At 47.6% G+C, this 27,651-nt stretch overlaps 1 protein-coding gene across 2 annotated transcripts in view; it reads left to right on the top strand.

Moving 5' to 3' along the window:
* The window catches only part of Mtus2 (microtubule associated scaffold protein 2), a 358,083-nt gene that overhangs the window by 288,169 nt on the left and 42,263 nt on the right, over positions 1-27,651 (top strand). The window contains exon 1 of one of the 2 annotated variants that reach the window (XM_052168368.1): positions 26,471-26,689. The exons of the other annotated variant lie outside the window; for it this stretch is intronic. Within the exon in view, the coding sequence (XP_052024328.1) occupies positions 26,606-26,689 (84 nt within the window). The 5' untranslated portion in view covers positions 26,471-26,605. Of the gene's footprint in view, positions 1-26,470; positions 26,690-27,651 lie in introns of those variants that run through there. 2 annotated transcript variants of the gene reach the window in all.

Genomic DNA, 27,651 nt, shown 5'->3' with positions numbered 1-27,651 from the left:
GACAGCCTGGGCGAGGGAGCTGTCAAACCTGCGGATCTGGGATGTAGTCCTATTCAAAGTCCCACCATCTGCTAGGCTAAGGCAGGAAGATTGAGACAGGAAGAGTTCGAGGCCAGTGGGGCTACATAGTGCACTAGAGAGGGAGAGCTTGTCTCACAAGGTACAATACGTGTCCCCAGCGGGTAGCTAAACAGAAGTCATGAAAGAAGTGGACATGCTGTAAGAAATGATGTAAGAGGGAAAGAGTTGACAGCAGAATGAGAGTTACTAAGTTTGTCTGGCACCTTAGAAGCTGGCAGCAGAACCTCCCGTCCATCCTGAGCTAAGCCTGAGAGAGACGCGGCAATGGCGCCACCTAGTGGACACTGTCTGGAAATGACCGTCTGTGCGCCAAAAAGTCACATCAGTGTTACCTTCTAGTCAAAGACATTGTACAAGAGCAAGAGAGTGTCTTCTCTGTAGTCACAGACCTGGGACACAGACCTGCCTATTCCACAAACTTAACTGTAACTAAGTTCGAAATTGGAAACACACAGGTTCTTTCCTCTTTTGCCCTGTTGCTGACAATCAAATCACTATGACAGCAAAATGTATGGACACCACATGCCGTTCACCTAGGGGTCACTTTGTGAAAGCAGTTATGTATTGCACAAACCCACAATCAGATGTCCCACACCTAAAAATTCAGTATCCAGAGAGAAAAAAAGGCAAGAGACAGAAAACAGGTCAAAACAGATTTATCAATAACCACTTTCGATGAGTACAGCTTGAAAACCAAAAGACACAGGTAGTCAGAAGTTATTTAATGAATCTAACTATATGATAACTGCAAGAACCTTAATTTAAATATAAAAATAAAATTTGAGGTAGAGGGGTGAGAAAGAAATACTATGCTAATACTATTAAAGAAGAAGCAGAGTGGATATAAAATTTAATATATTTTTAAGTCTTCGAGAATTTCACACATGTCATTTGATCATTTATACGGGTACATGGGTTGACACTAAGCTGATGTCATAGCTTTTGTCCACTTGATACAAGCCTAGACAAACCTAGGAGGAGAAAGTCCCAATTGCGGAGTTTCCACCATCAGAGTGGCCTGCGGGCATGTATGGGGACATTTTCTAAATTGCTAATTGATGCAGGAGGCCCCGCCCACTGTGGGCGGTACCATCCATCCCTAGGCGGATGAGCCTGGGCTGTGTAAGGAAGGTAGCTGAATAATCTAGAGAAAATAAACCCTTGGGCAGCATTCCTCCCTGGCCTCTGCTTCAGTTCCTGCCTTGGCTTTCCTTGATAATGAACCGTGACGCGGGTGTGTAAGCCAAGTAAGTCCTTTCCATCCCCGTGCGGGGTTTGGTGGGTGTTTATCACAGCAACAGAAACCCAACTAAAGCAAATGCCTTAAAAACCAGGAAGATTGTCCGGCACACAACTCAGCACTTCAATAAGAAAGTGTCCGTTCACCAAGAACTCAGAGAGGCGTGGAGCTGGCTGCTGGGGTCGCAGGCTGGCTCCGTGAACTCCAGGGGCATGTGTGCACCCACTGTGTTCAGTTAGAGTAGCCCCAAGAGCCAGGCTGCTTCACACCAGCAACTCTGCTTTAGGGGGAGGGGAATAATGAGCCCGTGCTGGGCACACCACTCTGCCTTTGTGTGTGTAGGAACATTATTTCATGGAATCTTCATGACGAAGGTATTTCGATCCCTGTTTTATAGATAACTTGGCTACCTTTATTTAAATCGAATCACGTCCTGTGTGCTATTTTAGTTACCAGGCATTGATCAAATGCCTGCTGGGTCTTAGAATAATTAAAGGGGGCGGGCGGTGGTGGCGCACGACTGTAATTCCAGCACTCTGGGAGGCAGAGGCAGGCGGATTTCTGAGTTCGAGGCCAGCCTGGTCTACAGAGTGAGTTCCAGGACAGCCAGGACTACACAGAGAAACCCTGTCTTGAAAAAAGCAAATCCAAAAAAAAAAAAAAAAAAAGAATAATTAAAGGGAAATGACACACAGTCTCTTTTAAGAAAGGCACATCTGCATATAACACAACACTCCTGGAGCTCCGCATCCAAGTCTCCCTGCAAGGCTGGACGGTTAGCAGGAATCCGGGGATGTTGCCATGTGACGGGCAAACATGGGGAAAGAGGCTTTTACTCAACTGAGGCCCGTCTTAAGGTTTTATTGCTGTGAAGAGACACCGTGACCAAGTCAACGCTTATAAAGGACGACATTTAATTGGAGCTGGCTCACAGTTCCAGAGATTCCAACCTTTATCATCATGGCGGGAAGCATGGCATTGTGGGGGCAGACTTGGAGCTGGAGAGCCAGAGAGTTCTACATCTTGATCCTTCAGAAGGAGGCTCTCTTCTGCACTGGGTGGGCGGAGCTTGAGCTTAGGACCTCAAAGCCTGCCCCCACCGCCCCACGGTGACACACTTCCTCCCTGCACCTGATAGGTCTGAACCAAGCATATTCAAACCACAACCACAGGGAACTTGAGGCTGTGCGGATAAATTCTGGGACCCACGCATGAAAGAATGGTGGGCGTCGTCATGAATAGCTCTGAATCACATTGTTTTACACATGCTCAGGTAGGTCGTAAGGGTCTCACCAAATAGACACCGAAAAGGCAGCCGTATGCAGTGGTGGTGGCCGCAGTATTCAGGCACAGACGTTAGATTGCATGTGGTAATTTTTATGGTGTTCATTTGTCACTAAAAATAAAGATGGGGGTAAGGATATGATGCAAAGCTCCCATCTCCAAATGTGGTCCTCGCCTTCTGCTGTTCCGTGTCATTTCGTTGATACTGATGGGCCGCGTGGCACTTGCAGTGGTCAGAATGGCAAACAGGAGGTTTGTTGTCAATATAATGTGAGAGTCACTGACTATAAATCTCCACGTATGGCCCAGGCTTCATGGAAAATGATAGGTCTCTAAAAATATCTTTTTAAGTGATGACTGGGATGGGTGTGATGTCTTTAATCCCAGCAGGTGGGAGGCAGGTGGATCTCTAGGAGTTCGAAGCCAGCCTGGCCTACATGCTGAGTTCCAGAACAGCATGGCCATGTAATGTGACCCTGTCTCAAACAAACAAACAATGATTGAGAGTTCTCAGATGGGGTTGGACAAAGGCCTAAGAGTCAAGAGTTCTTGCTGTTCTCCCAGAGTAGAAGAGTTCGTTTCCCAGCACCCATGTTAGAAGGTTCACAACCGCCCATGACCCCAGAACCCAGGAGACCCACCTCCTCTGAACTCTGAGTCAGCCTAGCACAGACGCCTTCATATAAATAAAAATAAACCTTTTTAAAAAAGAAAGCCTACAGATTCAAGTTCTGGGAGCCTCAGATAGCTCAAAGAAAGCTATGCCAGTTTACCAAACTGATAAACACAGAAGATAAAATAATTACAGAAATCTGTCAAAGAGAATAACTACACAGGGAGAGTGGTGGTAAGTTTTCCACACTCCCCCACGGCGGTCAGATACGGAGCCTAATGACTTGGGGGAAGATTAAGTTTGCAAAGGGTAATGCTTAGACCACAACCTGAAAACTTGAGACATAAAAAAAATCTAAGGAATAAATAAAAATGGAATGTATGTTATCTATATTATATAACATATGTACCACATATAATTATATATGTTTAAGATAAACATATATAAGTAGCAATCCCCACCACCACCATGTTGCATCTCAGTCAGCTGTAGTAGCACAGTCTAACAACTTCAAGAAAATGGTGGTGGTGTTAGCCACTGAAACACCCTTGAGCCCCGTACAGGGCACTTTGCAAGAAGGTAACTTATTTTATGTGCATGGATTTTTACCTGCATGTAAGTCAGAGAGACCTATATGCAGTACCAACAGAGGCCAAGAGAGGGCGCTAGATCCCTTAGAACCGGAAGTGCGGGTGGTGGTGGGTGAGTGCTGGCAAAACCCCCCCACTCCCTTCCCCCCCCACCCCCCCCACCCCGTGCTCTAACCCCGGAGCCACATCTCTCTGCACACACTCAGAGGAGGAACTGCTAACGTCATTAAAGGCATTGCAATGTGAGCGTTTTTTTTCCGAGGACTCTTGGTCTCAGTGTTATCACTCAACAAGAGATTCAAATGATGACACACAAGTAAACATCGAAATCATTGCCTTAGACATCGCCTCCTGACCAGTCAAATTGTTCTCTACATTAGCAGCACTCAACAGACCTGCCATGATAAACGCAAATATTGCCCCAAATCAGATGGTCAATGTGTCTGCAGTATCGACATACCTTATGAATATGCAAATGATCTTTACTAGTGCAAGCAGACGGTGCTTGTCATCCCTGGAGGTCAGGAGTGGTGGCTCGTGCCTTTTATCCCAGCTCTCAAGAGCCTGAGGCAAGACGTTTGTCTCACATTCCGGCTAGCCTGGGCTACATAGTGAGTTCTAGGCCAGCCTAAGCTACATTACGAGACTCTGTCTCAAAGAACCAAGGAAAGTAGAGATACGATTTTAAGTACTTAGAAAAAACTTCATCAGTCGTTGTCACACTTGTCAAACGTTGATCAAACATAAGGAATCTACTTTCACTTGGGCAACTAAATGTTAGGAACCTCTTCTCGTCAGCCACATGCTGAGAGCGGATGTAGAGTCAAGCCTTATGCACTTGTGGCTCTGTTTGTGGGGCACATGGATTACACGTTTCTACCCTGGCATGTTGAAAGTGCTCCAGGGATCCAGGCATGGTTCTAGACCAGACGGATGTGAGCCGTAGGAGGAGCCTTCTTGCATGCTCGCAGGCTATCAGACCCTGTGACGGAGGCAATGACCGTGTGGTGGTGAAAATAATGAACATCCTGAGGACCGTCAGAACTAACGTAGTTGTGGATTTGCAGGGTGACGGTGCTGCGTAGACACCAGCAGTCTGACTTGGGATAGAGTTTTGGCTTGCAGAAGGTGAAAGGGAGTGCATTGTCTATGCTAAGCAAGAGAGATGCTTGGTTATAGGGAGGTGGCCTCATGGTTGAAAGCATCGCACAGACCCTGAGCTCAGTCCCCAGCACCCACGGCAGGTGGCTCACAACTCCTCCAGTTCCAGGGAATCCGACGCCCCCTTCTGGCCTCCATGGGCACTGCATTCATATGCACAAACCTGTACACAGACACACAGACAGGCTCAGTATTTAAAATATGTTTTGATCTTTAAAGAAAAGATGTGCCAAGGAGAACTTCCTTCTATGCATGAAAAGAAAAGGAAATTGGGGTATCTGAGAAGAAAGGGGAAGAAGATCTGAGCAGGGAATACGGAACTGTTCTAATCTGGGGTCTTCAAAACCATCGAGATTTAGTGAATTCTTCTGAAAAAAAAAATCTCGAGATACCAAAGATGTGGGATGGTCATAATGCAGTTTGTTGTGTTGAAGAAACTAAGAGTTTAGAAAAATAATAGTGAGAGAGACTGGATAGAGCTCAGTGGTAGAGATCTGCTGAGCTTGTGCAAGCCCAAGAGTTCTATATCCAGCACAAAATACACACACACACACACATGCATACATCATATATGCAGATGCGCATGCACATACATATGCATACATGCACACACATGCACATGCACTCACACGTACACACACGCATGCACAAACAGCTGCTGGAGAGCATGAGTGGAATTAAAAGTGAAAATGGATATTGATGAAGAATCAAGTCTAAAAAAAAATTAAAAGTTGGGACTTGGGATGTAGAGAGCTGATGGGAAAGATACAGATAGTTTTGGAAAATGAGGTGTGTAATCTTTCTGTCTTAGGTTTCCATTGCTTGGAAACCTTCTCCAGTAAGGCCACACCTTCTCCAGTAAGGCCACACCTCCCCCAGTAAGGCCACACCTCCCCAGTAAGGCCACACCTCCCCAGTAAGGCCACACCTCCCCAGTAAGGCCACACCTCCCCTAGTGAGGCCACATCTCCTCCAGTAAGGCCACACCTCCCTCAGTAAGGCCACACCTCTCCCAGTAAGGCCACATCTCCTCCAGTAAGGCCACACCTCCTCCAGTAAGGCCACACCTCCTAATAGTGCAGCTTCCCATAGGTCAAGCACATTCAAACCACCACACTTGGTGTCAACATGGATGGCGATGGCAGACTCACCCATAAGCTACTGTTTCTAGGAGCAGGGACTGTTGATGGGAGAGGTTTAGAGTGCTCCCTCTCCCTCCGCAGCCAGACACAGTCACTCCATATGAAGTCCATGATATGGTTTCAGTCTTATGGACACTAGAACAGTGAGGAAGCCTGAGTCCATACTGAGGAATGTTCAGGAAAGATGACCTTTGAAGTTGAATGACCCTTTCACTTTCACAGGGGTCACTTGTTAGATATCCTGCATATCAGACATGTACGATTCACAGCAGTATCAACTTTACAGTTACAAAGTAACCACGAAAATAATTTTATGATTATGGGTCACCACAACATGAGGACCTATATTCAGGGGTCACGGCCTTAGGAAGGTTGAGAACCACTGGTCTAAACGATAAAAACAGCCTGCCTGTTGCTTTAACAAAAACAGTGGTTGACCCCAGGTGCTTACAGGACCTTTGTGTCACTTCGTGTGACAAATACTTTTAATAAACCACTTCTCTGTGTTTGACATGGTGTCTCTGGCTTTGAACTTGCAGAACTGGATACAGAATGTTGTCTGGGTTCTAGCACACGAGGCCTCAGAGCTGTGACAGACGGCTAAGAGCTTGAGAGTCTCTTCCAGATGGCCGAACAGAAAGCCAGAGCCCAGAGGTGTAACTGTGGGTGCACAGTTGGGAAGTAGCATCTAGCTCTCCTCTGTTCCCTCTGCCCTACTGTTTATAATGTATATAAATATTTGCCTGCATGAATTTCTGAGCCATGTGCATGTAGTACCTGACAAAGCCAGAAGAGGGCGACAGAGTCCCTGGAACTGAAGCCGCCATTGTAAGGCGCTGGGAATCGACCTGTGTTCTCTACAAGAGTGGGCATAACCTCTGAGCCATCTCTCCAGCACCTTCGGTGGGTACCTTGACTGTTCCTTATAAGGAAGAGTAGCAATAGCACCCCAGCCTCTCTTGCGGTGCCCCTTTGGAGGGACAGCCTCCGGCTTCTGGCATGTTGGCATCAAAACCTGACCCTGACGCTGGCTACTTGTTACTCTCAAGTTGGTAGCCGATTGTTCCAGACGATGTGAACGAACTCCTGCTGTCGGTGAGTTTGTCTTCTTACCTGAATGGACATGTCTTACACCGGCTTCATCTTTGTAGAGAGCAGTTTCGAGGTGCAGATTTCCCAGGAGGAAGGGAATCCCTACACCCACATCCATGCCTCTGGGGGCTGCGCTGAGGCAGTGAGGTGTGGTGAGTTATCTCCTCATTGGCTTCCGTCTCTGATGGCTTCCTTATTCTCCTAGAAAGAACGCGTGTGAGGAGATGAGTTCACAGATGCTCAGCCTTCACCACTGAGGGAGAAACAAACGGAGTTTACATGTTAACACATAGCTTCCCACACCAGGGAAGAACTGTGCCTCTCCATGTCTGTAGACTCTTCTGGATAAATCAATATTGGTTTGAGAGGATTCGTGAAGCAAAGAGGGGACATGGAACAGTCCAAAATTAGCCTCTGTGGCTGGAGAGTCCTTCAGTAGCCAGAGTCCTAAAAGGATGGGCAGCTGGGATTTTGTCCAGATTCAGGGGAGCTGGTACCAAGGGGTGGAGAACAAAAAGCAGGAGAGAAAGGAATTATCAGTCAGACAAAGGAGGCTGGGCACAATGGAGGTGACAGTTGTAATTGTGACAAGAAAAAGGTGCAGGGGAGGAGGGGGCTAAATCCCCTAGCTGGTGAGGGGGAAGGATTTGACACCGCGTGGGTATACACTGCGATGCGATGCGATGGTATGTGTAGCACATACCAAAGCTTAGTGATGTGGGCTCGTTCTGTCTATCCCAGCATCTGGGCAGGTGCTAATCACAAGCTGCTTCCTGTTAACCCTGCCCCGGCCACTGGCACTGCCTTAGACAAATGAGTTCCTTTGGCTAAAGTAAACCGAAGCAGGTCTGGGAGCTGAGACAGGGACGCTAACACTGTGGCCTGTGTTCTCCGTGACATTTCTGCAAGCGTCTAATGAACCAAACCCGGGACTGAAACTTAGTCTGGGAGGGTAAGAGGAGACCCAGCAGAGGAAGCACAGGACTGAAGAGCGGGAGCCCAGCTCAGCCAGGCCTGCTCACCAGCACACAGCTTCTTCTGTATCGATGCCTTTGTCTGTAAAATTAGTCCATTAAGAGAGAAACTCGAGATAACGCAGGGAAATGACCTTAAATACTGTCACTCTAAGCAGATGACTATCTATCCCAACCCCACCCAGTTCCTGCTCTGAGCCGAAACTCTTAAGGGCTGGGGATACAGCACAGAGGCAGCAGGCCACCCTTTGTGCCCTCGTGCCCTCTCGTGAGAGGGTTGGTTGATTAGGTCGCGGGTGCCAATGTGAAAAGCAATATAGGGGGGTGTGGCTCTTTCTGGGAAGTGGTGTGTGTGCAGTTGGGAAGAAAGGAGTCCTGGAGAAACATTGTCAGAAGGTCAAGGCAAAACAAAAAAAAACAAAACAAACAAACAAACAAAAAACAACAACAAAAGCCATAGTGGGTAGGGACACAGCAGCTCTGTGGACCAGGAAAGCATCTAAGAAAAGTGGGTGGAGCCATGGGCGGGCGGGGTGATAGGTCCTCTCCACCAATGAAACGAACCGATTCAAGCCAGACTGGAGACTATTAAGGCAGGGTTACGGAAGCAGCACTCTGGTGGGCTCATTGGTCCCAAGGAAGGAGGCCAGGGAAGTCGCCATGGGGTGGGAGGCAGGGGGAGGGGAAAGAGCAGAGAAAAGCTGTTTGTCCAGGGTCTGAATCCCAACAGGGCATGTGGTTGCTAGAGTGGGAGAGAATCCTCTGAGTGGACGGTGCCCTGAGCATCCATGCATCCACTGGAAAGCATCTGACAGAACCCACAGGGACCCATAACAGGACATACTGCACAGCTACAAGTGCAGAGCCTGGACCCGAGGAGGGGCGCAGAGATGGGGCTTGGCGGGTGGATGGAGCAATGTTTGGGAAGTACGTTGGAGAGGTCTGGGGATACGGTAGGAACAAAAGGCAGAGAACTGATCTCTGCTTGGGGAGCCTCCATCAGGCAGATAGCGTCATTGCCTTGAAAACCATCAGCTAGCACATTCCGCCTGACATGGAGTCTGGGAAGGTCTGAACCCCTGCCACGGCCCCTCATCAGCCAACGTCATGAAGACCCAGCTCTTTCCCTAATGGAGTTGACCTCATTCCTGAGGTTAAGTCAAGCCATAGCATGCGAGCAGAAAGTAGATTCCCCCCAAAGAAGGGCACACTCTTCAATGAATAGCAAAGCCTCCTGGAAAGGGAGTAGCCTCAAAGAAGAGAGGCCTGGCTGCAGACGGACAGATGGACAGACGGGAGAGAAGACAGGAACCCAACACCCCAGCAAGAGAACAGTTGGAACGCTGCTGTGCTGGGTGGGAGTGCGTGTAGACCGGCTGTTTGCTGTGGTGTAGCAATGGGTAAAGGTAGCTCTCTGAGTCTAACCACGAATGCAGACATATGTTCTTGGGTTGGAGAGATGTCTCAGCAGTTAAGAGCACTCGCCACTCTTACCGAGGACCTGGGTTCAGTTCCCAGTACCCACCTGAAGGCTCACAACCCCTATAACTCCAGTTCCATGGAATCCAGTGCCTTCTTCTGACCTCCGTGGGCACTAGGCATGATGCATACACATGCACAGGAAAAACACTCATGCAAGTAAAATAATGCAAATCTAAAAATAGGAAAGGTGATTTGACTTCCTCTTTCATTGCCTTATTTTGCTCTCATCCCAGACAGACAGATCATGGCAGCTGGCAATCGTCTATGTCCAAGTGACATGAAAATTGTGTCTATCACTGCCCAGGCCATGGAGGGCTTTGTAGTCAAAGCAACATTGTTACGTCAATGTGAGTACCTATAGGAAAGGGAGAAAATGCATCTAACTCAACTCTGTTGGGGATACTGTAACAGAACGCTTGAGTCTGGATAACTTAGAATGACGACAAATGTTTCTATCAGTTTTGAAGGCTGAGATATCAGGGTAAATGTGTTAGGGTCTCTCAGGGGGTTTTTATTATAGAGCTTAAGGAGGCCAAAAGAAAGCCTACCTTGGAGAATCTTTTATCACATTAATCCGCCATGACCTAAACACCACCCACCTCCCAATACAGTTTGCAATATTTGAATTTGAGGGAATGGAGTTCAAACCAGAGTAGACTTTTCCATAATCTGAGGTGAATAGCCACCTGGGTGCCCTGTGGCAGGGGGGAATGGACAGCTTCCCTGAGGGGATGAATGGGAAGGAGTGGAGCGGGAGAGAAAGAATGAATGACCCCCGGGAAGATGCCTGCAGGTTTCAGTCAGAGCTCTCTGTGAATCTCTGTGCCTGTAGGACTCACTGCTGATCTCTGTGACTCAGGGAAGGCTTATTTTGATTGACAGCTTTAGAAGTCCCCGGGCCATTGTGTGTCGCTGTGGGGCCTGTGGTGAGGGAACGCATCATGAGGACAGAGAGAGCTTGTTGAAGCCAGTACCTTAGCTCATGACTGCTAGAAAGTGAAACAGAGAGGAAGGGACTGGACCCCAGTATCTGGTCAGCATCTTGCCAAGGCTCCAACCCTTAAAATTTCTACTACCTCCCTAGTAGTACTCTGATGGTTAGTTTTTGTCAACCTGATACAGAGTCTAAGAAGAGGGAGCCCCAACTGAGGAGCTGCCTCCACCAATGGACCTCCAGGCACGACCGTGGGGGCATTTTCCCAATTAATGATTGATGTGAGAGGGTCCAGCTCATTGTGGGTGGTTGCTCCGCTGGGAGGGGATCTTGAGCTGTGTAAGACAGCAGGCTGAGCAAGCCATGGGGAGCAAGCCAGTCAGCAGCACCCTCCATGGCCTCTGCATCAGCACCTGCCTTGTCTTCCTTCCATGGTGGACTAGAAGCTAGAACCTGAAATAAACGCCCCCACCCCCAAGCTGCTTTGGGTCAGTGTTTTATCGCAGCCACAGAAACCAAATGAGGTCAAGCACCATGGGCTAGTGGGGAAACCTTCAACATTCAGACAAAGGGCGTCTGAGTCTGACGCTGTAACCCTGGGACGGGGAGTTCTTCACACTAGGGTTTCTGCTTTGCAGCCCCGCCGCGTTAGCCCCACTGTCTAATCTCCCCCTCTTTAAGGTGACAGAAACAGCTTATGGTTTGTGTTTTAGATCCATCCAAAGGTGCTTACACCAGGGTAGAGGGGTGCACACTCCCCTGAAACACCCAGCAAGGGCTGTGCTGATAAAGAGGTTCCACCTTCTCTGTCTGCAAGAAGGAGCCACAGCCCCCCCAGAGGCCTAAAACCTTCCAGGTCCCTCAGCTTGTCAGAGTCCTGAAGAACCACACAGTGCCCACTTACAGAGACAACAGTAGTCTTTAACATCCTCGAGTTGCGGCAACACACTCATGAGACACGCACAAGTAGTTCAGGGTGGATTCGAGGCTCATCTTCAAAAGTGTGACCTACATTGTATATCATTAAACCTGGAAAGGAGGTACAGTTTGAAAAACGCTTTTAAGCTAATGAACATTTTTGGGGTGTGTGTATGTGCTTTTTTTTTTTATTACATCATGGGAAAATCCCCAAAGTAAAGGAGGAAAATTACTGGGTGTATTTATAAAGCATCTCCTTTGTGTGACTATATTCTATGAGAGGAAATGTGGCCAGTGAAGAGAGATCTTTTCTTCCAGAGGAAAAGAGGTTTTTGTAACAAAGTGAAGCAACACTGAGTTACATTTCCTTGTTCAGCCTAAGGCAGGAAGCTCCGCCCACAGCGCTGCCACGTCTTCTGAACTCAGTAACTCCCCATCACTTATACCTCCCACTCCAACTTCCTGTGACCCAGCATCTGACCTGTTCCTTCCATTCTATCTGGAAGGCAATAGCTTTTGCTTTTTACGCTCTGTGTGCTGTTTTACAACACATAGCAGATCAAATTTGTGTGTGTCTGTGTGTGTGTGGGGGGGGGGGGGTGTATATGATATCGCAAGTTCCTTAAAAACTGTCTGGATCCTCCAGAAGCTTGGGGATTGAAATAAAGCCATCCCCACCCCCACCCCACACACCTTATTCCCAGCAATAACTGTGTTCTGCATGGTTTGTTCCTCTTAAGCCCTGACATTTGAGGACTTGAGGACTCTGCAAGGTGCTGACATCTTGCTGGGGGCATCTTGTAGACAGCCAGGGCTTGTCGGTGGCTGGGAGATCAAATGTGGCAGCTCCCCGCCCCAGCCCCAGCCCCAACCCCAGACATTTGTGCTGCTTCCATTTAAGCCACTTGCCTGTGACAGGTACTTCTAGATGACAAAAGACCCGAATCTCTTGCTCTAGTAACGTTGGTAACCTAAAAATACCTAGCTGAAACAATGCAGTTGGGGGCTGCCCTACTGTGCCGCACCACTAGTGCTAAGATTCATTTTAATCCCTTTCCTGTTCAGAGATGTCTGTCTTAGTTTTCTTCGGGGGTCCCTGGTGACAGGAGCATTACTCTGGACTTCAGAGTTCAGCAAGAGAACGAGATCAAACTTTGAGGTCACTGCTTGTCACTGTGAGAGACAATCTCAGGGGCCTCCTAGGACAGGTTGCAGATGTGACCACCAGTGTGAGACACACCGGGTTATGTCCCCATGTTCTCCTGGGGGCCACCCAGAAGGCCTCATCTTGTCTCACTACTTCTGTGGCTGTAGAGTCTCCTCTGGAGACAGTTTCTGCTTCCTGAGTGGTAATACTCATAGCTGGCACAGGTGCAGAGATGTCCTTGTCACCTAACTTGCCCTGGCAGAAGAGATGGTCCAACTGTGCCAGGAAGAGCTAAGAGGGTAGTACTGGCTGGTTTTGTGTCAACTGGAAATACCTCCAGCAGTAAGGCATTTTCTCAATCATTGGTCAATGGGGGAGGGGAAGGGCCCCTTGTGGGTGGTGCCACCCCTGGGCTGGTAGTCCTGGGTTCTATAAGGAAGCAAGCCAGTAAGCAGCACCCCTCCATGGCCTCTGCATCACCTCGTGCCTCCAAGTTCCTGCCCTGTCCTGACTTCCTTTGAAGATGAACAGCAGTGTGGAAGTGTAAGCTGAATTAACCTTTTCCTCCCCAACTTACTTCTTGGTCATGATGCTTTGTGCAGGAATAGAAACCCTGACTAAGTTAAGGATTCTCAGTGTTTTCTTTGTAGGCATTTTCTAATTGACTTTTTATATCCTTCAGAAACAGGCTGGGCTAGAGAGTTCCTTTAGCCTTTCCCCAGTCCCACGCCATCCCCACAGTGGTCCAGCAGTGGTCCCTGTATTCTCCATCACTAAAGCTGTGGTGTAGGCTGCCCGTGAGCTGTGGCTAGAGCCCTCCAGCCACTGACGGCTCTTTATCCTCCTAAGGTTTAGGCGTGGAAGCATGCCTTAGTGCAGGGGTGCTGTGTGCCAGGTGAATCCACGTAGCAGCGTCAGGACCCGGAAAGCCACCCTGTAGTTTAGAAAGATGCTCAGCCCTCTGGAAAGAGACATGGTCATCTGAGCTTTCTCGCCAAACCTTTCCTAGAACCCTGACGCGTCAGGCAGGGTGAATGCCACCCCTTCACCTCAGGCACAGAGTCCATCTCAGTGAAGAAGAAATGTCATAAGTCCTGGCCTGGCACGGAGGCCCTTGGTAAACGAGGGGGAGGGGATGGTAAAGGGATTACATCATACAGAAGATGGCTTTGAATAAACGACTCGATTGAGCAAATTTAAAATTCAATTTGAATCATGAGAGGAAAATGAAGAAAGCAGAAAAGACCGTGTCAAGGTTTGGGCTTCTGCCAGGTACACTCTGTCTGTCTGTTGAAGAAAAGTCATCTTGACATTTAGATGATAAGGTAGGGCTGTTAGGATAAGCAATAGGGAGAAAGATTAGCTCCCTCCATGACAGCAGACAGCTGAGGGTTAATAGCCAGTGAGCCAGTGGGTGACAGGGCAGGGAGGAGAAAGTTCCTAGGAAGAGAAAACCACACTAGTGAGACGACTCCTCGGAACAGACTCCTCGGAACAGACTCCTCGGAACTCCTACAGAAGGCAAGCTAGTGTAATCAGACCCAGATGTGAGAGGGTCTTGCTATAGCTCTCACACAAAAACAAGACCCCACAGACCAGGTCCAGACAAGAAGAGGGCTCATGGGAGTTCTGTTAGAATTTGGTCTAGCACTGAGTTACATCTGTCACAGATTGATGGCTCCGGCTCTTTATGAATGAAATGCAGGCGTCAATGAAGGATTTCAGAGAGGAATCTCATAGAGTACAGGGAGCAGAGGACACCCTGAGCCACAGCAGTGCTGAGAGAATGCATGTGGTGACATTGGTATGACCATGTCAAGGAACCCCCAAAGCCTCAGTCCCACAAGGAAATGGCAAATGTGGTCCATGTGAGAGTATTGACAGGGTGGTGTGCCGGGGCTGTGAGGGTTGTGGTGGGGTATAAATGTCCACCATAACTTTCTCTCCCAACCCCTGATGTTGACGTTGACAGTGTGTGCCGACATTGTCCACTGTAGCCCTCCCTGTTGGTGTACACACCCATCCCTTAAGGCCCGGTGACTGCTCCCATACGGAGGTGAATCCTACTCAATTGGCTAAACTTGCCCCCCCCCATGTTTCGCTGTTTTTAATAACTCTGACTCCCTGTTTGATCTGTATGCAATAATCCCTCCTTCTGTGTCCAGATGTGTATAATAACCCCGCCTCCCTGTCAATTCTATAGTGAGTTTCCAGAATGCTGTAGTTTCTCCAGTAGAGAGCTCAGACCAACCCACATGGCCTGTCTGTGTCGGTGTCTCTCCCTTTCTCCTCTTGCCTTTCCCTCTCTCTCTCTTCTCTTTCCTCTCTCTCTTCTCCCCGTCTTGTGTGTGTCTGTCTGATCTTCATTCCTCCTCTCTCCTCTCTTTCCTCTCTCTTCTCCTCCCCCCTCTTTTGTGTGTCTATTCTTTGTTCCCTTGCTGCCCTGACCCCTGTCGGGTCCAAGTCCCTTGGGTCTATGCAGGATACAGTAAGAAAGAGAGAGAAATATTGAAAATATTAAATTGAAGTGTTAGAAATAAAAGGCTCGGTACATCAATAGACTCCGTGGACAGTCACCCCAATAGAATGCATCAAGTAGAAGACAGAACATTAGAGATGTAAGACAGAAGAAATATATTAGGACATGTACAGAGCCATATTGGGAGTCATACCACATGGTAGGAACTTGACATTGGCCAAGGACAATCCCTGGCGTCTGGCAGGAATCTGATGTTAGGACATAATAGGGAAGTAGGTTAAAGCAGGAATTTTTATCCTAGGGTGGTGAAGCTCAGTGAAGGTTAAGCTCATTGTTCCTCCAGGTCTAGGAATTCCTGAATTAAGCAGGTGACCCACCCAGCTGCTTGAGCAGTCGAGGCAAGGACCGCCTGGCGAAGCTAGACAACTTCCACCTAGACAACTTCCACCGGAACTCAGCCCGGAGTCAGGGGGTACGGGTTTGCCCAAACTGTTAAAAGGTCTGACCGCCATTAAAGTTTCGGCCTCAATCAGTAAAATATTGCCCAGGCCCTTCTTTCTTTTCACCCCTTCCCCACCTATCCCTCAGCTTCTGTTCCAGCAGCCCAGTTCGTAATAGCTGCAGGCAGCTATGGAATACAACAAGGACATTTGGACAATGACAAACTTAAAGAATGAACATGCTTACAAGATCAGCGGGACTTTGTTTAAAAACCAAATGTATGGATCATAGCAGAAAGGTCTCTAAGCCTAGGAAAGAAGCTAGCCATGCAGGTACAGGAGATACTTTTAAAACAGGACTAGACAAAGACTTTCGGGCATTGTATTATAGAGATATCTCTGCATGTTAACAATGTAGTGACCTCAGTGGCAAATTAACCAGAACATGCACACACCCAAAAATGAATGAAAAGTCAGAGTTAAGTGACATTGTAGTTTAAGTGGATTTAGTAGACATCTACCAGGGTATTTGACACAGCAACCAAAAAAAAAAGAAAAAAAAAAAAACATGCATTCTTCCTAGCCACCTAGGGCACCTTCCCTGAAGTATCTCATGTTTTAAAACATAAACCAAGCATTAAACAAATAAAAGAAAATTAGGCTGAAAAGATGACGTATTAATTAAGAGCCCTGCAGATGACGTGGGTTTGATTCCCAGCACCTACATGGGCATCTCACAGCCATAGTTCCGGGGGGCTCTGATGCTCCCTCTGGGTTCCTCCAGCATTATATATGTGCCGCATATGGGTTCTGCAGCCATACGGGCAAAGCACTCATATGCATAAAAATAAAGAAATGACTATTCTTTTCAAACCAGAGGAATCTCAAGTGAAAACTTAATGCTTCTCAAGGTTTTCAAAATTAAGAACAAGTCAAACCCGCAATCAGTAAGTAAAGAATCAATAATAAGAGGGCAGGGGTTAATGAAATGGAAGTAAAAAAAAGCAATACAAAAAAATTAGCGAAGCACATAGTTGGTTTTTTGGAAAGCTAAATGAGATTGATAAATCCTGCACTAACCAAAAGAAAGAGAAGATGTAAACTACTAAGGCTCTGGTAAAGAAGAAGGCGTTATCACAGATACCAAGAGAAGTCAGAACAGCATTAAAGCATGCTTTGAAAAGCTACTTCAGTAATCTAGAAAAACGAAAAAGATGGAAGAGTTTCTAGACCTATCCAGATTGAACTAAAGAGTTACAAACTGATTGATACTCACAGTAGGAATGGAGTAGTAACAAAATGTCTTCTACCAAAAAACCCAACCAAACAACCAAACAAACCCCAAAGCTGTAGCCCAGATGTATTCATAAATGAATTCTACAAGAAGTTTAAATGTGGATATTAGTGTTCCTCCAACTGGCTCATAAAATAAAAGAGAATACAATACAAAGGAATGCTTCTAAGTTAATTGTATGAGGCAAGTGTTTTCCTGATGTTAGAACAAGATAATGACACAATAAAGGAAGAGGGGGAAAGGAAGGAAAATAAAATTATAGGCTGATCTTCCTGATGCACAAAGAATCAAAAATCAATAAAACACTGATAAATTGAATTCAACTTCACATGGAAATCTTCCACCTCACATGGGCCACATCCCAGCTTGCATGACGGTTGAACGTGCCCACTCAGCCATCTTGCTAGTCCCCCAGTGAAGTTTTACTTAGCCTCAAAGAAAAATAAAATTAGCCAGATGTGGTGGTACACGACTTTAATCCCAGCACTCGGGAGGCAAAGGCAGACAGGTCTCTGTGAGTTCTAGCTTTTGCTGCCACTTTTCTTATAGATTCCCAGCCCACCTGTCTAGGGATTGGCACCACCCACAGTGGGCTGAGCCCTCCTTCATCACTTAGCAATGGAGAAAATGTTCCACAGACATAAACCTATTTCCTCTGGGCAATTCTTTAGGCCAGTTCTTCAGCTGAGGTTCCCTCTTCCCAGGCGACTCGGGGTTTGTTTCTAATTGACAGCTGAAGCTTATGACAGATACTTACAGTGAGGGTTATGTCTGATAAACAGGGTGTAAGTTGAAAATATTGGTCTGGGGTTAAAGTGTCTGTGCTGAAGCACCGGCACTATAAACATGCTGTTAAAGAATATTATAAACCAGCAGTGCATTTCTCATACCTAACACAGTCGCTGTCCTAGCACAGTTACATCATGAGGCTCCTGGCATGGCCACTGGGCTAACTGGAAGCTGGAGTCCTTACCACGAGTTAGCATCACACTAGAGATGCCTGTGGCCAACCCAAGGGAAGATACAGGGTGAGGTAATGTAGTAAACGCAGAAGTTTCTGCTGCGTATGTATCATTCGTGTCATTATAAAGTTGAAGCCTGTAAGCAGAGACATTGTCAGTGAGGGGACACACACTTGTTGGGCCCTGCTCGGGAAAGCTCGTGTCTTAGTTGGGGTTTCTATTCCTGCACAAACATCATGACCAAGAAACAAGTTGGGGAGGAAAGGGTTTATTCAGCTTACACTTCTGCATTGCTGTTCATCACGAAAGGAGGTCAGGACTGGAACTCAAGCAGGAAGCAGGAGCTGATGCAGAGGCCATGGAGAGATGTTCCTTACTGGCTTGCTCCCCCTGGCTTGCTCAGCCTGCTCTCTTATAGAACCCAAGAATACCATCCCAGAGATGGCATCATCCACAAGGGGCCCTCCCCCCTTGATCACTAATTGAGAAAATGCCCCACAGCTGGATCTCATGGAGGCATTTCCTCACCTGAAGCTCCTTTCTCTGTGATAACTCCAGCCTGTGTCAGGTTGGCACACAAAACCAGCCAGGACAGCTAGTGAAAGGAGAAGTGAAAGCAAGGAGAGCCCTCTTGACTGTCACTGCATACTATGTCCTGGAATGAAGAAAACTGAGCCCACCCTCCACTGAGCCACAGTCCAAGCCACAATCGTATTAAACAAGCCTCCTGTTCTTCATAGCAAGGCTGGGCTGACTAATTGGGTTGCCTGATACCTGTATTGTTAATGAGGCTTCCCGTTACCCTGTGTGGCAATTCAGCATCCCCGTTGGGGATGCCCCCCCAACACACACATACTTTGTTTTGCCTAACAGGCTGTTTTCAGAAGACAGGAGCATAACTCTTTTTGACAGAGTGTATTGATAAATTCATCACGCAGGGAGAATGTTGTCACGTCATGTTTGCAAAGTGTGATGGCTTTCTGGTCTTTGAAAAAAAAATGGTACCTTGCAAAATTTATCATTAGCACATCAGGAAAGAGAGCCAAAATGTCTTTGTTGACATCTCTTGATGTCAGAGGGGAAAATGAAATAAATAACCCTGTTTGGGTTTCTACACTGGCGTCGTTCAGGGTCCTGCTTTTCAAGCTTCAGGAAACGAATTGGTGTTGTTTGTGGACAAGCCAGTATGTGGTTCTGTGTGGTTGTGCCCAGCTGTGCTGAGGGTGTTGTTCAAACATTGTACTAATTACTTTTCTCTTGCCGTGTTAAAAATACCAGGACCAAGAACATTTTGAGTTTATTTTGGCTTCCGTTTCCAGAGAGATAAGAGTCCATCATGGAGCTAGAGAGATGATTCATCAGTGTAAAGCACTTGCTGTTCTTCCAGAGAGCCCAGGCTGGGTTCCCAGAACCCACGGGGCATCCTTCATAAGTATCCTAGCTCTGGAGTTATAAAGCTGGCCTGATCTCTAGAGAGTTTCAGGCCTGTCAGGGACTGATCATGACCTGTCTTTAAAAGATTTAGAAAGATTTTTTTATAAATGTGTATGAGTACCCGTACATACGTGCACACACATGTGCAGTGCCTGTGGAGGTCAGAAAGGGAATCAGATTCCCCTGGAACTGGAGTTTCAGATGGTTTTGAGTTACCATGGGGGGTGACAGGAACCAAATATTTGTCCTTCACAAGCATAGCCAGTGCTCCTAGCTGCTGAACCATCTCCCCAGCTCCAGCATCACGTCTTTCAAAGAGCCAAAGCCAGCTTGTCCCTGCTCCCAGGAGCCTGTGAGGCCACCGCTCCAATTCTGTCTACTACCAGCTGTCTAAGCCCTTTTCTGTTTACCTTGGAGAAGCTGAGCCTCTGCTGATATGGAAGCACATGGGGGTTCCCCGAGGGGTCCCCAGCGTTTTGTTCTGTTTTGTTTGCTGGACTGGGGATTGACTTTGGGCCTCACATAAGCCAAAAGCATGCTCTAGCACCGAGCTAGACTCGCAGGCCCAGAGAACTCTTATTCAGAATGTAAAACCTTTCAGGACCCCTCACTTCGCCACCATTTTAAGGACCAATTTTCTTCTAAGTTTCAGTGACACTGTTGCTCTATCCAGAGTCAAGCCTTAGCTTCCAAAGGTCCCTGAAGAAGAAGCCTCCTCTTCCTTACCAGCCCAAGGCCACAGCCTGATTTCTTCCTCAAAGGATATTTTCCAATGGGAAGGGTCACATCCTTTAAGGGGCACCTCCTTCCTCCCCATGGTCCTCAGGAAATGTCTGAGTGAGGGTTTCTATCCCTGCACAAACATCATGACCAAGAAGCAAGTTGGGAAGGTTACACTTCCACATTGCTGTTCATCACCAAAGGAAGTCAAGACTGGAACTCAAGCAGGTCAGGAAGCAGGAGCTGATGCAGAGGCCATGGAGGGATGTTTCTTACTGGCTTGCTTCCCCTGGCTTGCTCAGCCTGCTTTCTTATAGAACCCAGGACTCCCAGCCCAGGGATGGCACCACCCACAAGGGGCCCTCCCCCTTGATCACTAATTGAGAAAATGCCCCACAGCTGGATCTCATGGAGGCACTTCCTCAGCTGAAGCTCCTTTCTCTGTGATAACTCCAGCCTGTGCCAAGTTGTTACACAGAACCAGTCAGTGCAGGAGATGACAATGGTGTTCATTCATACATGTGGAATCTAATTGCCCTCCCCACGCCGAGAGGAGGCCTCGCTCCTACCCAGCAAGGCAGAATGATCCGGATCTACTGCAGGAGAGAGCTTCTGATATCTTGAACCAGATAGCAGGAAAGACAGACAGATGAGCTGTATGTCAAAGGGCACAGGGGCCAACTTGAACTTCCTCCATGGGATAAAGCTTCAGCACGCTGAGTACCTGAGGAGGTTCAATACTGCTAACAGAAGCATTTGTGCATATTATAAGACAAACATCCAGAGACAGCAAATGCTACCTTCAACAACAGCCTCCTTGGGTTCTACTGTAGTACCATGATTTTGTTCTAAATCAGCACCCCAAAGCAAGGGAGTTAGCTTTTAGGCTGTCTTTCCTGGGCAAATTATATGGCAAAGAATTGAAATAATGAAGAAAGTTATTACTATCTAGCTGAGGCTCGAACCCAGGCTCTCGGACATGCTAGGCAAGTATGCTGCTGTGCTGAATGCCCAGCTGGGAAAATAGTTTATATATAAATCTCAGCAAATGATTGCAGAAACTTAGACATTGTGTGCTTCCTGACATACACACAACCTCACACCTGTGGTTGAACTTGAGCCCAACCCAGACCTGAGAACCTTGGTTTAGAGAGAAGCCAAGGGGCAGATTCAGCTTGCAGGCATTCAGTGGGGGCAGCTGGCCAGGGCTGTATAAGCCCATGACTTTGGGGAGAGAGGAGTGGGGATTGCTATCCAGATGGGGCAGGGGACTTGAACCCCATTGAATCCAAGAGCAAAGAAGGAAAAACAAAGTAGGGATCAGCAAACTTCAGCCTCCCAAACACCTGGGTCCCAGTCCTTGCTACCAACCCAACCAAAGTCCTAAATTACTAAATCTGGGTGATGAAATCATTGAGGAGACTGGGTGGTGGTGGTGCACACCTTTAGTCCCAGCACTCAGGAGGCAGAGGCAGGCAGATCTCTGAATCTGAGGCTAGCCTTGTCTACAGAGCGAGTTCCAAGACAGCCAAGGCTATACAGAGAAACTGTGTCTTGAAAAACCAAAAAGAAAGTGGGGACAAGGGGCTGAAGAGATGGCTCAGTGGTTAAGAATATTGACTGTTCTTCTGGAGGATCTGGATTCAATCCGCAGCAGCCACATAGCAGTTTACGATTGTCTGTAATTCCAATTCCAGGAGGTCTGATGCCCTCATACAGGCAAAACACCAATGCACATAAAATAAATATAAATGATTTAAAAAAAAGAATGGACAAAGCAACTAAATGTGTCCAAGTTTTTCTAAACTGTTGAGACTGGAAGTTTCTCTGTGTACCCCTGGCTGTCCTGGAACTCACTCTGTAGACCAGGCTGGCCTCGAACTCAGAAATCCACCTGCCTCTGCCTCCCAAGTGCTGGGATTAAAGGCGTGCGCCACCACCACCTGGCCTGATGGTGGTTTTTAATTGTTATTTTTTGAGTGTGCTTCTGCTATTAATTGATGAGAAGGAACTATTCTAGAGCAGTGCATTTCTGCCTGGGTAGTTGATGTGGACTCCCCATCTCTAGCCACACCCACCGGAAGTCGTAGCCCCTCCTCCATCCGTTAAGCCCCTCCCCCACCCCGCTCTGCCGCACTCCCACTTCCGGTGGGCAAGGCATGAATTCTGCCTGTGGCCCATCTTCTAATAAGGCAGAGTATCCTGGCTTAGAAAGGAACCAATTCTTTCAGCAGGATAGTTTTGCCTGAAGAAAACATCCCGGCTAGGGTGATAAGCCTGTGCAGTAGCCTCCTGTTTCCCTCCAGCTCCCTCTAAGCCTGTGGTGCAGGGACTGTTTGCGGCCAAGAGATTTCAAGCCGCCATTTTGATTGTGCTCTTAAAAATATACATAAAACTTTTGCCATCAAAGCTGTCTATTTCAGGGTGCTGGTTGTTTGGAGACAGAGTCTCACAGTGTAGCTCAGGCAGATCTGAAACTCACCATGCAGAGGCATGCAATCCTCCTGCCTGTGTTTTTTGCAATCTGTGTGTGTGTGTGTGTGTGTGTACACTCAAGAGGATGTAGGCCCCTGCAATGTCTTATGGTCTCCTTTAAAAAAAAATCAACAAAAACAAGCAAACTGACCGCTGAGCAGATCTCCACCCTCCTTCCTGCCAAGGGTGCCACCAAGTCTATTTTGTCTCTGAATTTGCTGACTCCGAGTACCTCAAACAGGTCCACTCACATTGAGACTATTTGAGAGCCATCATTGGAGACCTGTCTGTTCCTCCTTGAGTCTTTAGGGACTCCATTGCATGGGTTTTCTATCACGTGTTCTTACATATAGCTCTACATATAACTTTACAATCCGTTAATGTCTTAAATCTTAACCCAGGGTGTGTGCTTTAGTTTTGTACTGAGCCTTGGTCACTCTGGTGGCTTCTGGTGGCTTCCCGCTGTATCTGTGCCTCAGCTTTGCAGGGACATTTCCAGCCTCCCTCTTAGCTAATTTCTTTCTTATGCTAATTATGGGCTCTCCGGGGTCCTACTCTCTCCCTCATATCCCCTGCTTCACTCCAGCCTGGGAACACAGATTTAGCTTGGCCCACATAATGTGTTCCAGTGTGGGATGGTTCCACCAAGGTCTTAAGAGCTAGCGTACTGGCTGGTTCTGTGTGTCAGCTCGACACAGGCTGGAGTTATCACAGAGGAAGGAGTTTCAGTTGGGGAAATGCCTCCATGAGATCCAGCTGTGGGGCATTTTCTCAATTAGCGATCATGGAGGTAGGGCCCCTTGTGGGTGGTGCCATCCCTGGGACCTTTGGGTTCTATAAGAGAGCAGGCTGAGCAAGCCAGTAAGAAACATCCCTCCATGGCCTCTGCATCAGCTCCTGCTTCCTGACCTGCTTGAGTTCCAGTCCTGACCTCCTTTGGTGATGAACAACAGTGTGGAAGTGTAAGCTGAATAAACCCTTTCCTCCTCAGCTTGCTTCTTGGTCATGATGTTTGTGCAGAAATACAAACCCTGACTAAGACAGTTAGGAAATAAAAGAAAGTCATAACTCAGGATGTTTTTCCAAATTGAAAGCATCACGAATTTACATCAGAGTAGGGAAATCTCTGCTATAGGTCTCAGATGTGACCTGGTGACAAGCTAGGAGTTGGTTAGGACATTCCAGAAAGCCTCCCATGCTAGTCCCAGGTTGTCGGGTCAGGCACAGAGGTGGGTAATGGATGGCTAAGGCTAGCTCAACAATTTGACACCAGATCTACAAAATTCTGACTCAACATGATTTCTAATCAGTCAACTAACCTTATAGAATCTTTAACATGGTTTTTTGCCTTTTTTTTTTTTAAAGTATGTGTTACTCATGATAATGTCCTCAAAGTTCAACCACCCTATAGTAGGTGTTAAATCTCCTTTTTGAGTTTGGTGGTATGGCTCGGTGGCGGAATGCCTGGTGTGCATGTGGATCTACCGCCGCATATATTACACATGTTCTTTTAACCTTCTTCTGTGATGGAGACCCGGGGTGCTTTTGTCTTTTAAGCCCTGCCCACACTGCTCTGAATAAAATGTACAAGACCGGGGCTGGAGAGATGGCTTAGCGGTTAAGAGCACTGACTGCTCTTCCGAAGGTCCTAAGTTCAAATCCCAGCAACCACATGGTGGCTAACAACCATCTGTAATGAGATCAGATGCCCTCCTCTGGGGTGTCTGAAGACAGCTACAATGTACTTACATATAATAAATAAATAAATCTTTAAAAAAAAATGTACAAGACCACCACTGTGTACACCGTGATTTTTCTCCCATGGTTTTTAATGTCCTAGGAAATGTCAACTCTGATTGGAGGTCAGGGCATTTGAGCATCCCTCCCTCTGAGAGCACGGTCGTCTCATCTCCACAGAAACCTCGGGTCTTAGTTACTTTTCTATTGCTATAAGTGATCACTGGGCCCAAGGCAACTGATAAAAGGAAACATTTAATTGAGACCGTACTTACGGTTCCAGAGGGTGAGAGTCCACGACCATCATGGCGGGGAGGCCTGGCACTAGGCAGGCACGGCCCTGGAGCAGCAGCTGAGAGTTTACATCTGATCCCCAAGCAGGAGACAGAGATTGTGCGAGGCTAGGCTCAGAATGGGCTTTTGATACCTCAATGCCCCACTCTCAAATGACACACCGCCTCCAACAAGACCACACCTGCTAATCCTTCCCAAACAGTTCCACCATCTGTGGCACAGGCTTTCAGATATATGAGCCCCTGGGGACGATTCCAACCACCACACCCTAGCTCCCCACTCCACATAGCCTGGACTGTGAATGGCCCCTGCCTCTCCTGTGGACATTTCATATGAAAGCAAACCAGAAAGCGTCCCTAGTAAGAAAACACAGACGGAGAGGGTCAGAGTGGAAATGATGTCGTCTTCCCATTTCCCACTCCGTGAGCATCGGCTGCTGAGACAGAGCAGATGTCTAAAACAGCATTTTGAAGCTATGCAAGTGTGTATATGCACATGGTGTGTGTGTGTGTGTGTCTGTGTGTGTGTGTCTGTGTGTGTGGATGTGAATGTGATACCATGTGTTTACCGTGCCTACAGAGGTCAGAAAAGAACATTTTACCTCCTGGATCTTAAAGGAGTCTAGGACAGCAAACATAGGCCTGAGCGTGGCAAACAAGGTAATCACAGGTTTTGCCCATTACCCTTCTCCTCCTGCTGGACTGTTAGATCACCACCAAGGTCTGTTCCCCTATTAGGCTGCTGACTCATTCCCGAGGTTGAACACCAAGGTCCAGCTATCAAAACACCAAGGTCCAGCTCAAAACACCAAGGTCCAGCAATCAGAGCCCATTATTTTGATGAACCTAATAACTAAAACACCCAACCAGAACCTAGCAATGTGCTCTAGCTCATTCTAACACAGAACTCCACCTTTTTTCCTCTTAAAATGAACGCCTGCAAAGCTATTTGCTGATGCTTCCGCCCTGCTCAAATTCAGCCTCTTTGTCTCTCTGCCTTGCTTAATAAAGGATCTCTTTGCATTTGGCTTGTGCTTGGACCTAGGTCTGTGCCTAACCCAGGGTCCAGAGGGGAGCATCTCACAGTACACAGGTCCCTTCAGACCTGGAGTTACAGATAGCTGTGAGTTGCCCTATGTAGGTGTCAGGTCCTCTGGAAGAGCATCAAGTGTTCTTAAGCCATCTTTTCAACTCTGCAATTTTGTGGTTTTGTTGATGATAAGTTTTAGGGTAGCTTGCAACAAGTATTCAGTAGCTTCTCTACTGAAAAGCTGATCTTGTAAATATCTCTTATTTTATTTTCAGACTTGCATAAATATATTTTAAAATACAAGGTCTCCTCTTTTGTTTTTCTTTGGAAGAAAACTTTTTCCTCTTTTCTTCATTTTTGAATTACAAATTACAAATTGACTAGGAAGCTCAAACTCCCTAAGACTTTTAGACCATTTGCCTAGGGGAAATAGTTGCCCCCTACCCTGGTTTTAATCTTAAGTACTAAAGATATGTGTATGGTTTGTGTAGGGCAGTGAACTTACAGGCGCAGCAATTATATTTTACATGTAAAGATAATTTCAAATGAGGCTCAGGGCATGAAGATTTGCACATGAACCAAGAGCCCTTGGCGAGACAGGCGGCCAGGGCTGGCACGCCTCAGCCCACCCTCCACCCCAGGGACCCTGAGGCTCTCCTTTTGTGTGTGCCCTGAGTCCTCTCTAGGCGTGTCTGCACGGTATGGAGACAGTGCTGTATCCAGAGCAGCCAGGCTGTCGTCTGCTCCGGGAGATGCCACTGTCAAAGGCGAGGTAGTCAGGCGACAGTTCATTCGCAGGGGTCTGAAGATTCCCGGAAACTAGGTGGCCCTGGGTTTTACTGCTGCTGCCGCCCGCTGCCACCGCTGCGCCGCCTACCCGGCTCCCGCCCCACTCCCGCCCCTCCCTCGCAGGAGGATTTGCCAGCCGCCCCGCCCTCTCTTCCCGAGTCCTCCTCTTGGCAATCGCTGAAGTTATCAGGAGAAATAAGGTAGTCGGGAGACCACATGGAAGTTGTGGCCGCTCCCCAGGGCGTCCCTTTGGGAGCCAGCACCTCCGCTTAGGGACCGCAGCGGACTCGTTGAATGCAGGTGCTGCGGAGCCGGCCTGCCGGGATGGGCCACCACTGCTGCAAGCCTTATATCTGCCTCCAGTGCCTGGATAAAACGGTACTTGGCCTTTCCTCTCCTCTCCCCCATCCCCCTCCCTGGTCTTGGCAGAGAAGGTGTGAGCATCCACCTCTGGCCTCCCGCCTCTCTCGCATGCCTGTCTGCTTTGTTGGTGAGCAGGAAGCTCCGGGTTCTCCTTCCAGGGTGCTGGATCGTGAGTGGTGCTTACAGAAAAGCGTTTATTCTCCCGGGCTCTGCAGAGCCTTACATAATGTTATGTTCCTGCAGGCTCAGATAAAACTGTTGCATTTTGCAGACATAGTAAGAAGGTCTTGAAATTCAAACCGCCAGGGGAAACCTGGGAAGGTTCTTAGTGCATTTTCTGTACCTGGAAAACCGAAGAGATTCTGGTGTGGGAGGGATATGGGGTCAGCTAGGCAAAATGTTTCCGCTAAGCCAGACTGGAACTTTGAAAGTTTATCGCTCTGGATGAAAAGAGCGTCTCTCGCGGTTGCCCACCTGGGAGAAGGCACAGGGGTCTAGTTTGTTCTGTGACTTTCCTGTCACAAAAGGGTGACATGGGAGCCAACACCTGATGAGCCAGGGAGTCTGAGGGTTCACTAGAAGAAGATTCACACACAGCCAGAGAACCGAAGTCGACTTAGAGAAAGCACTGTATAGTGAATTCAACACAAAGCCGGGCTTTGCTGTCTACCCTTGCCCGGTCTGGCTGCTTCCTGAGGGGCATGATGTTTTTAATTCCATCTCTAGACAACTACTATCAAGAACTATTCTCTGTGGTATAGATTTCATCAAAGAAGCATGAAATAGAATCTCACGGGGCACGAGGAGCCTGAAATTGCCTCTTTTTTACCCACACGGTATCATCAACTAGGAGATAGCCAGGGGTCTAGTATGTGACCAGGTGAAAGGGAAATATATGGTTTAATTTAAAACTCATTACAGGGCAGTCCCTGGGGATCATCTCCGTCGATTCTGCTCACGAACCCTGACCTCCTGTG

Source organism: Apodemus sylvaticus, chromosome 22, assembly GCF_947179515.1.
Source record: "Apodemus sylvaticus chromosome 22, mApoSyl1.1, whole genome shotgun sequence".
In the NCBI taxonomy this organism is placed as follows: domain Eukaryota; kingdom Metazoa; phylum Chordata; class Mammalia; order Rodentia; family Muridae; genus Apodemus; species Apodemus sylvaticus.
This window is presented reverse-complemented; position numbering and strand designations above follow the sequence as displayed.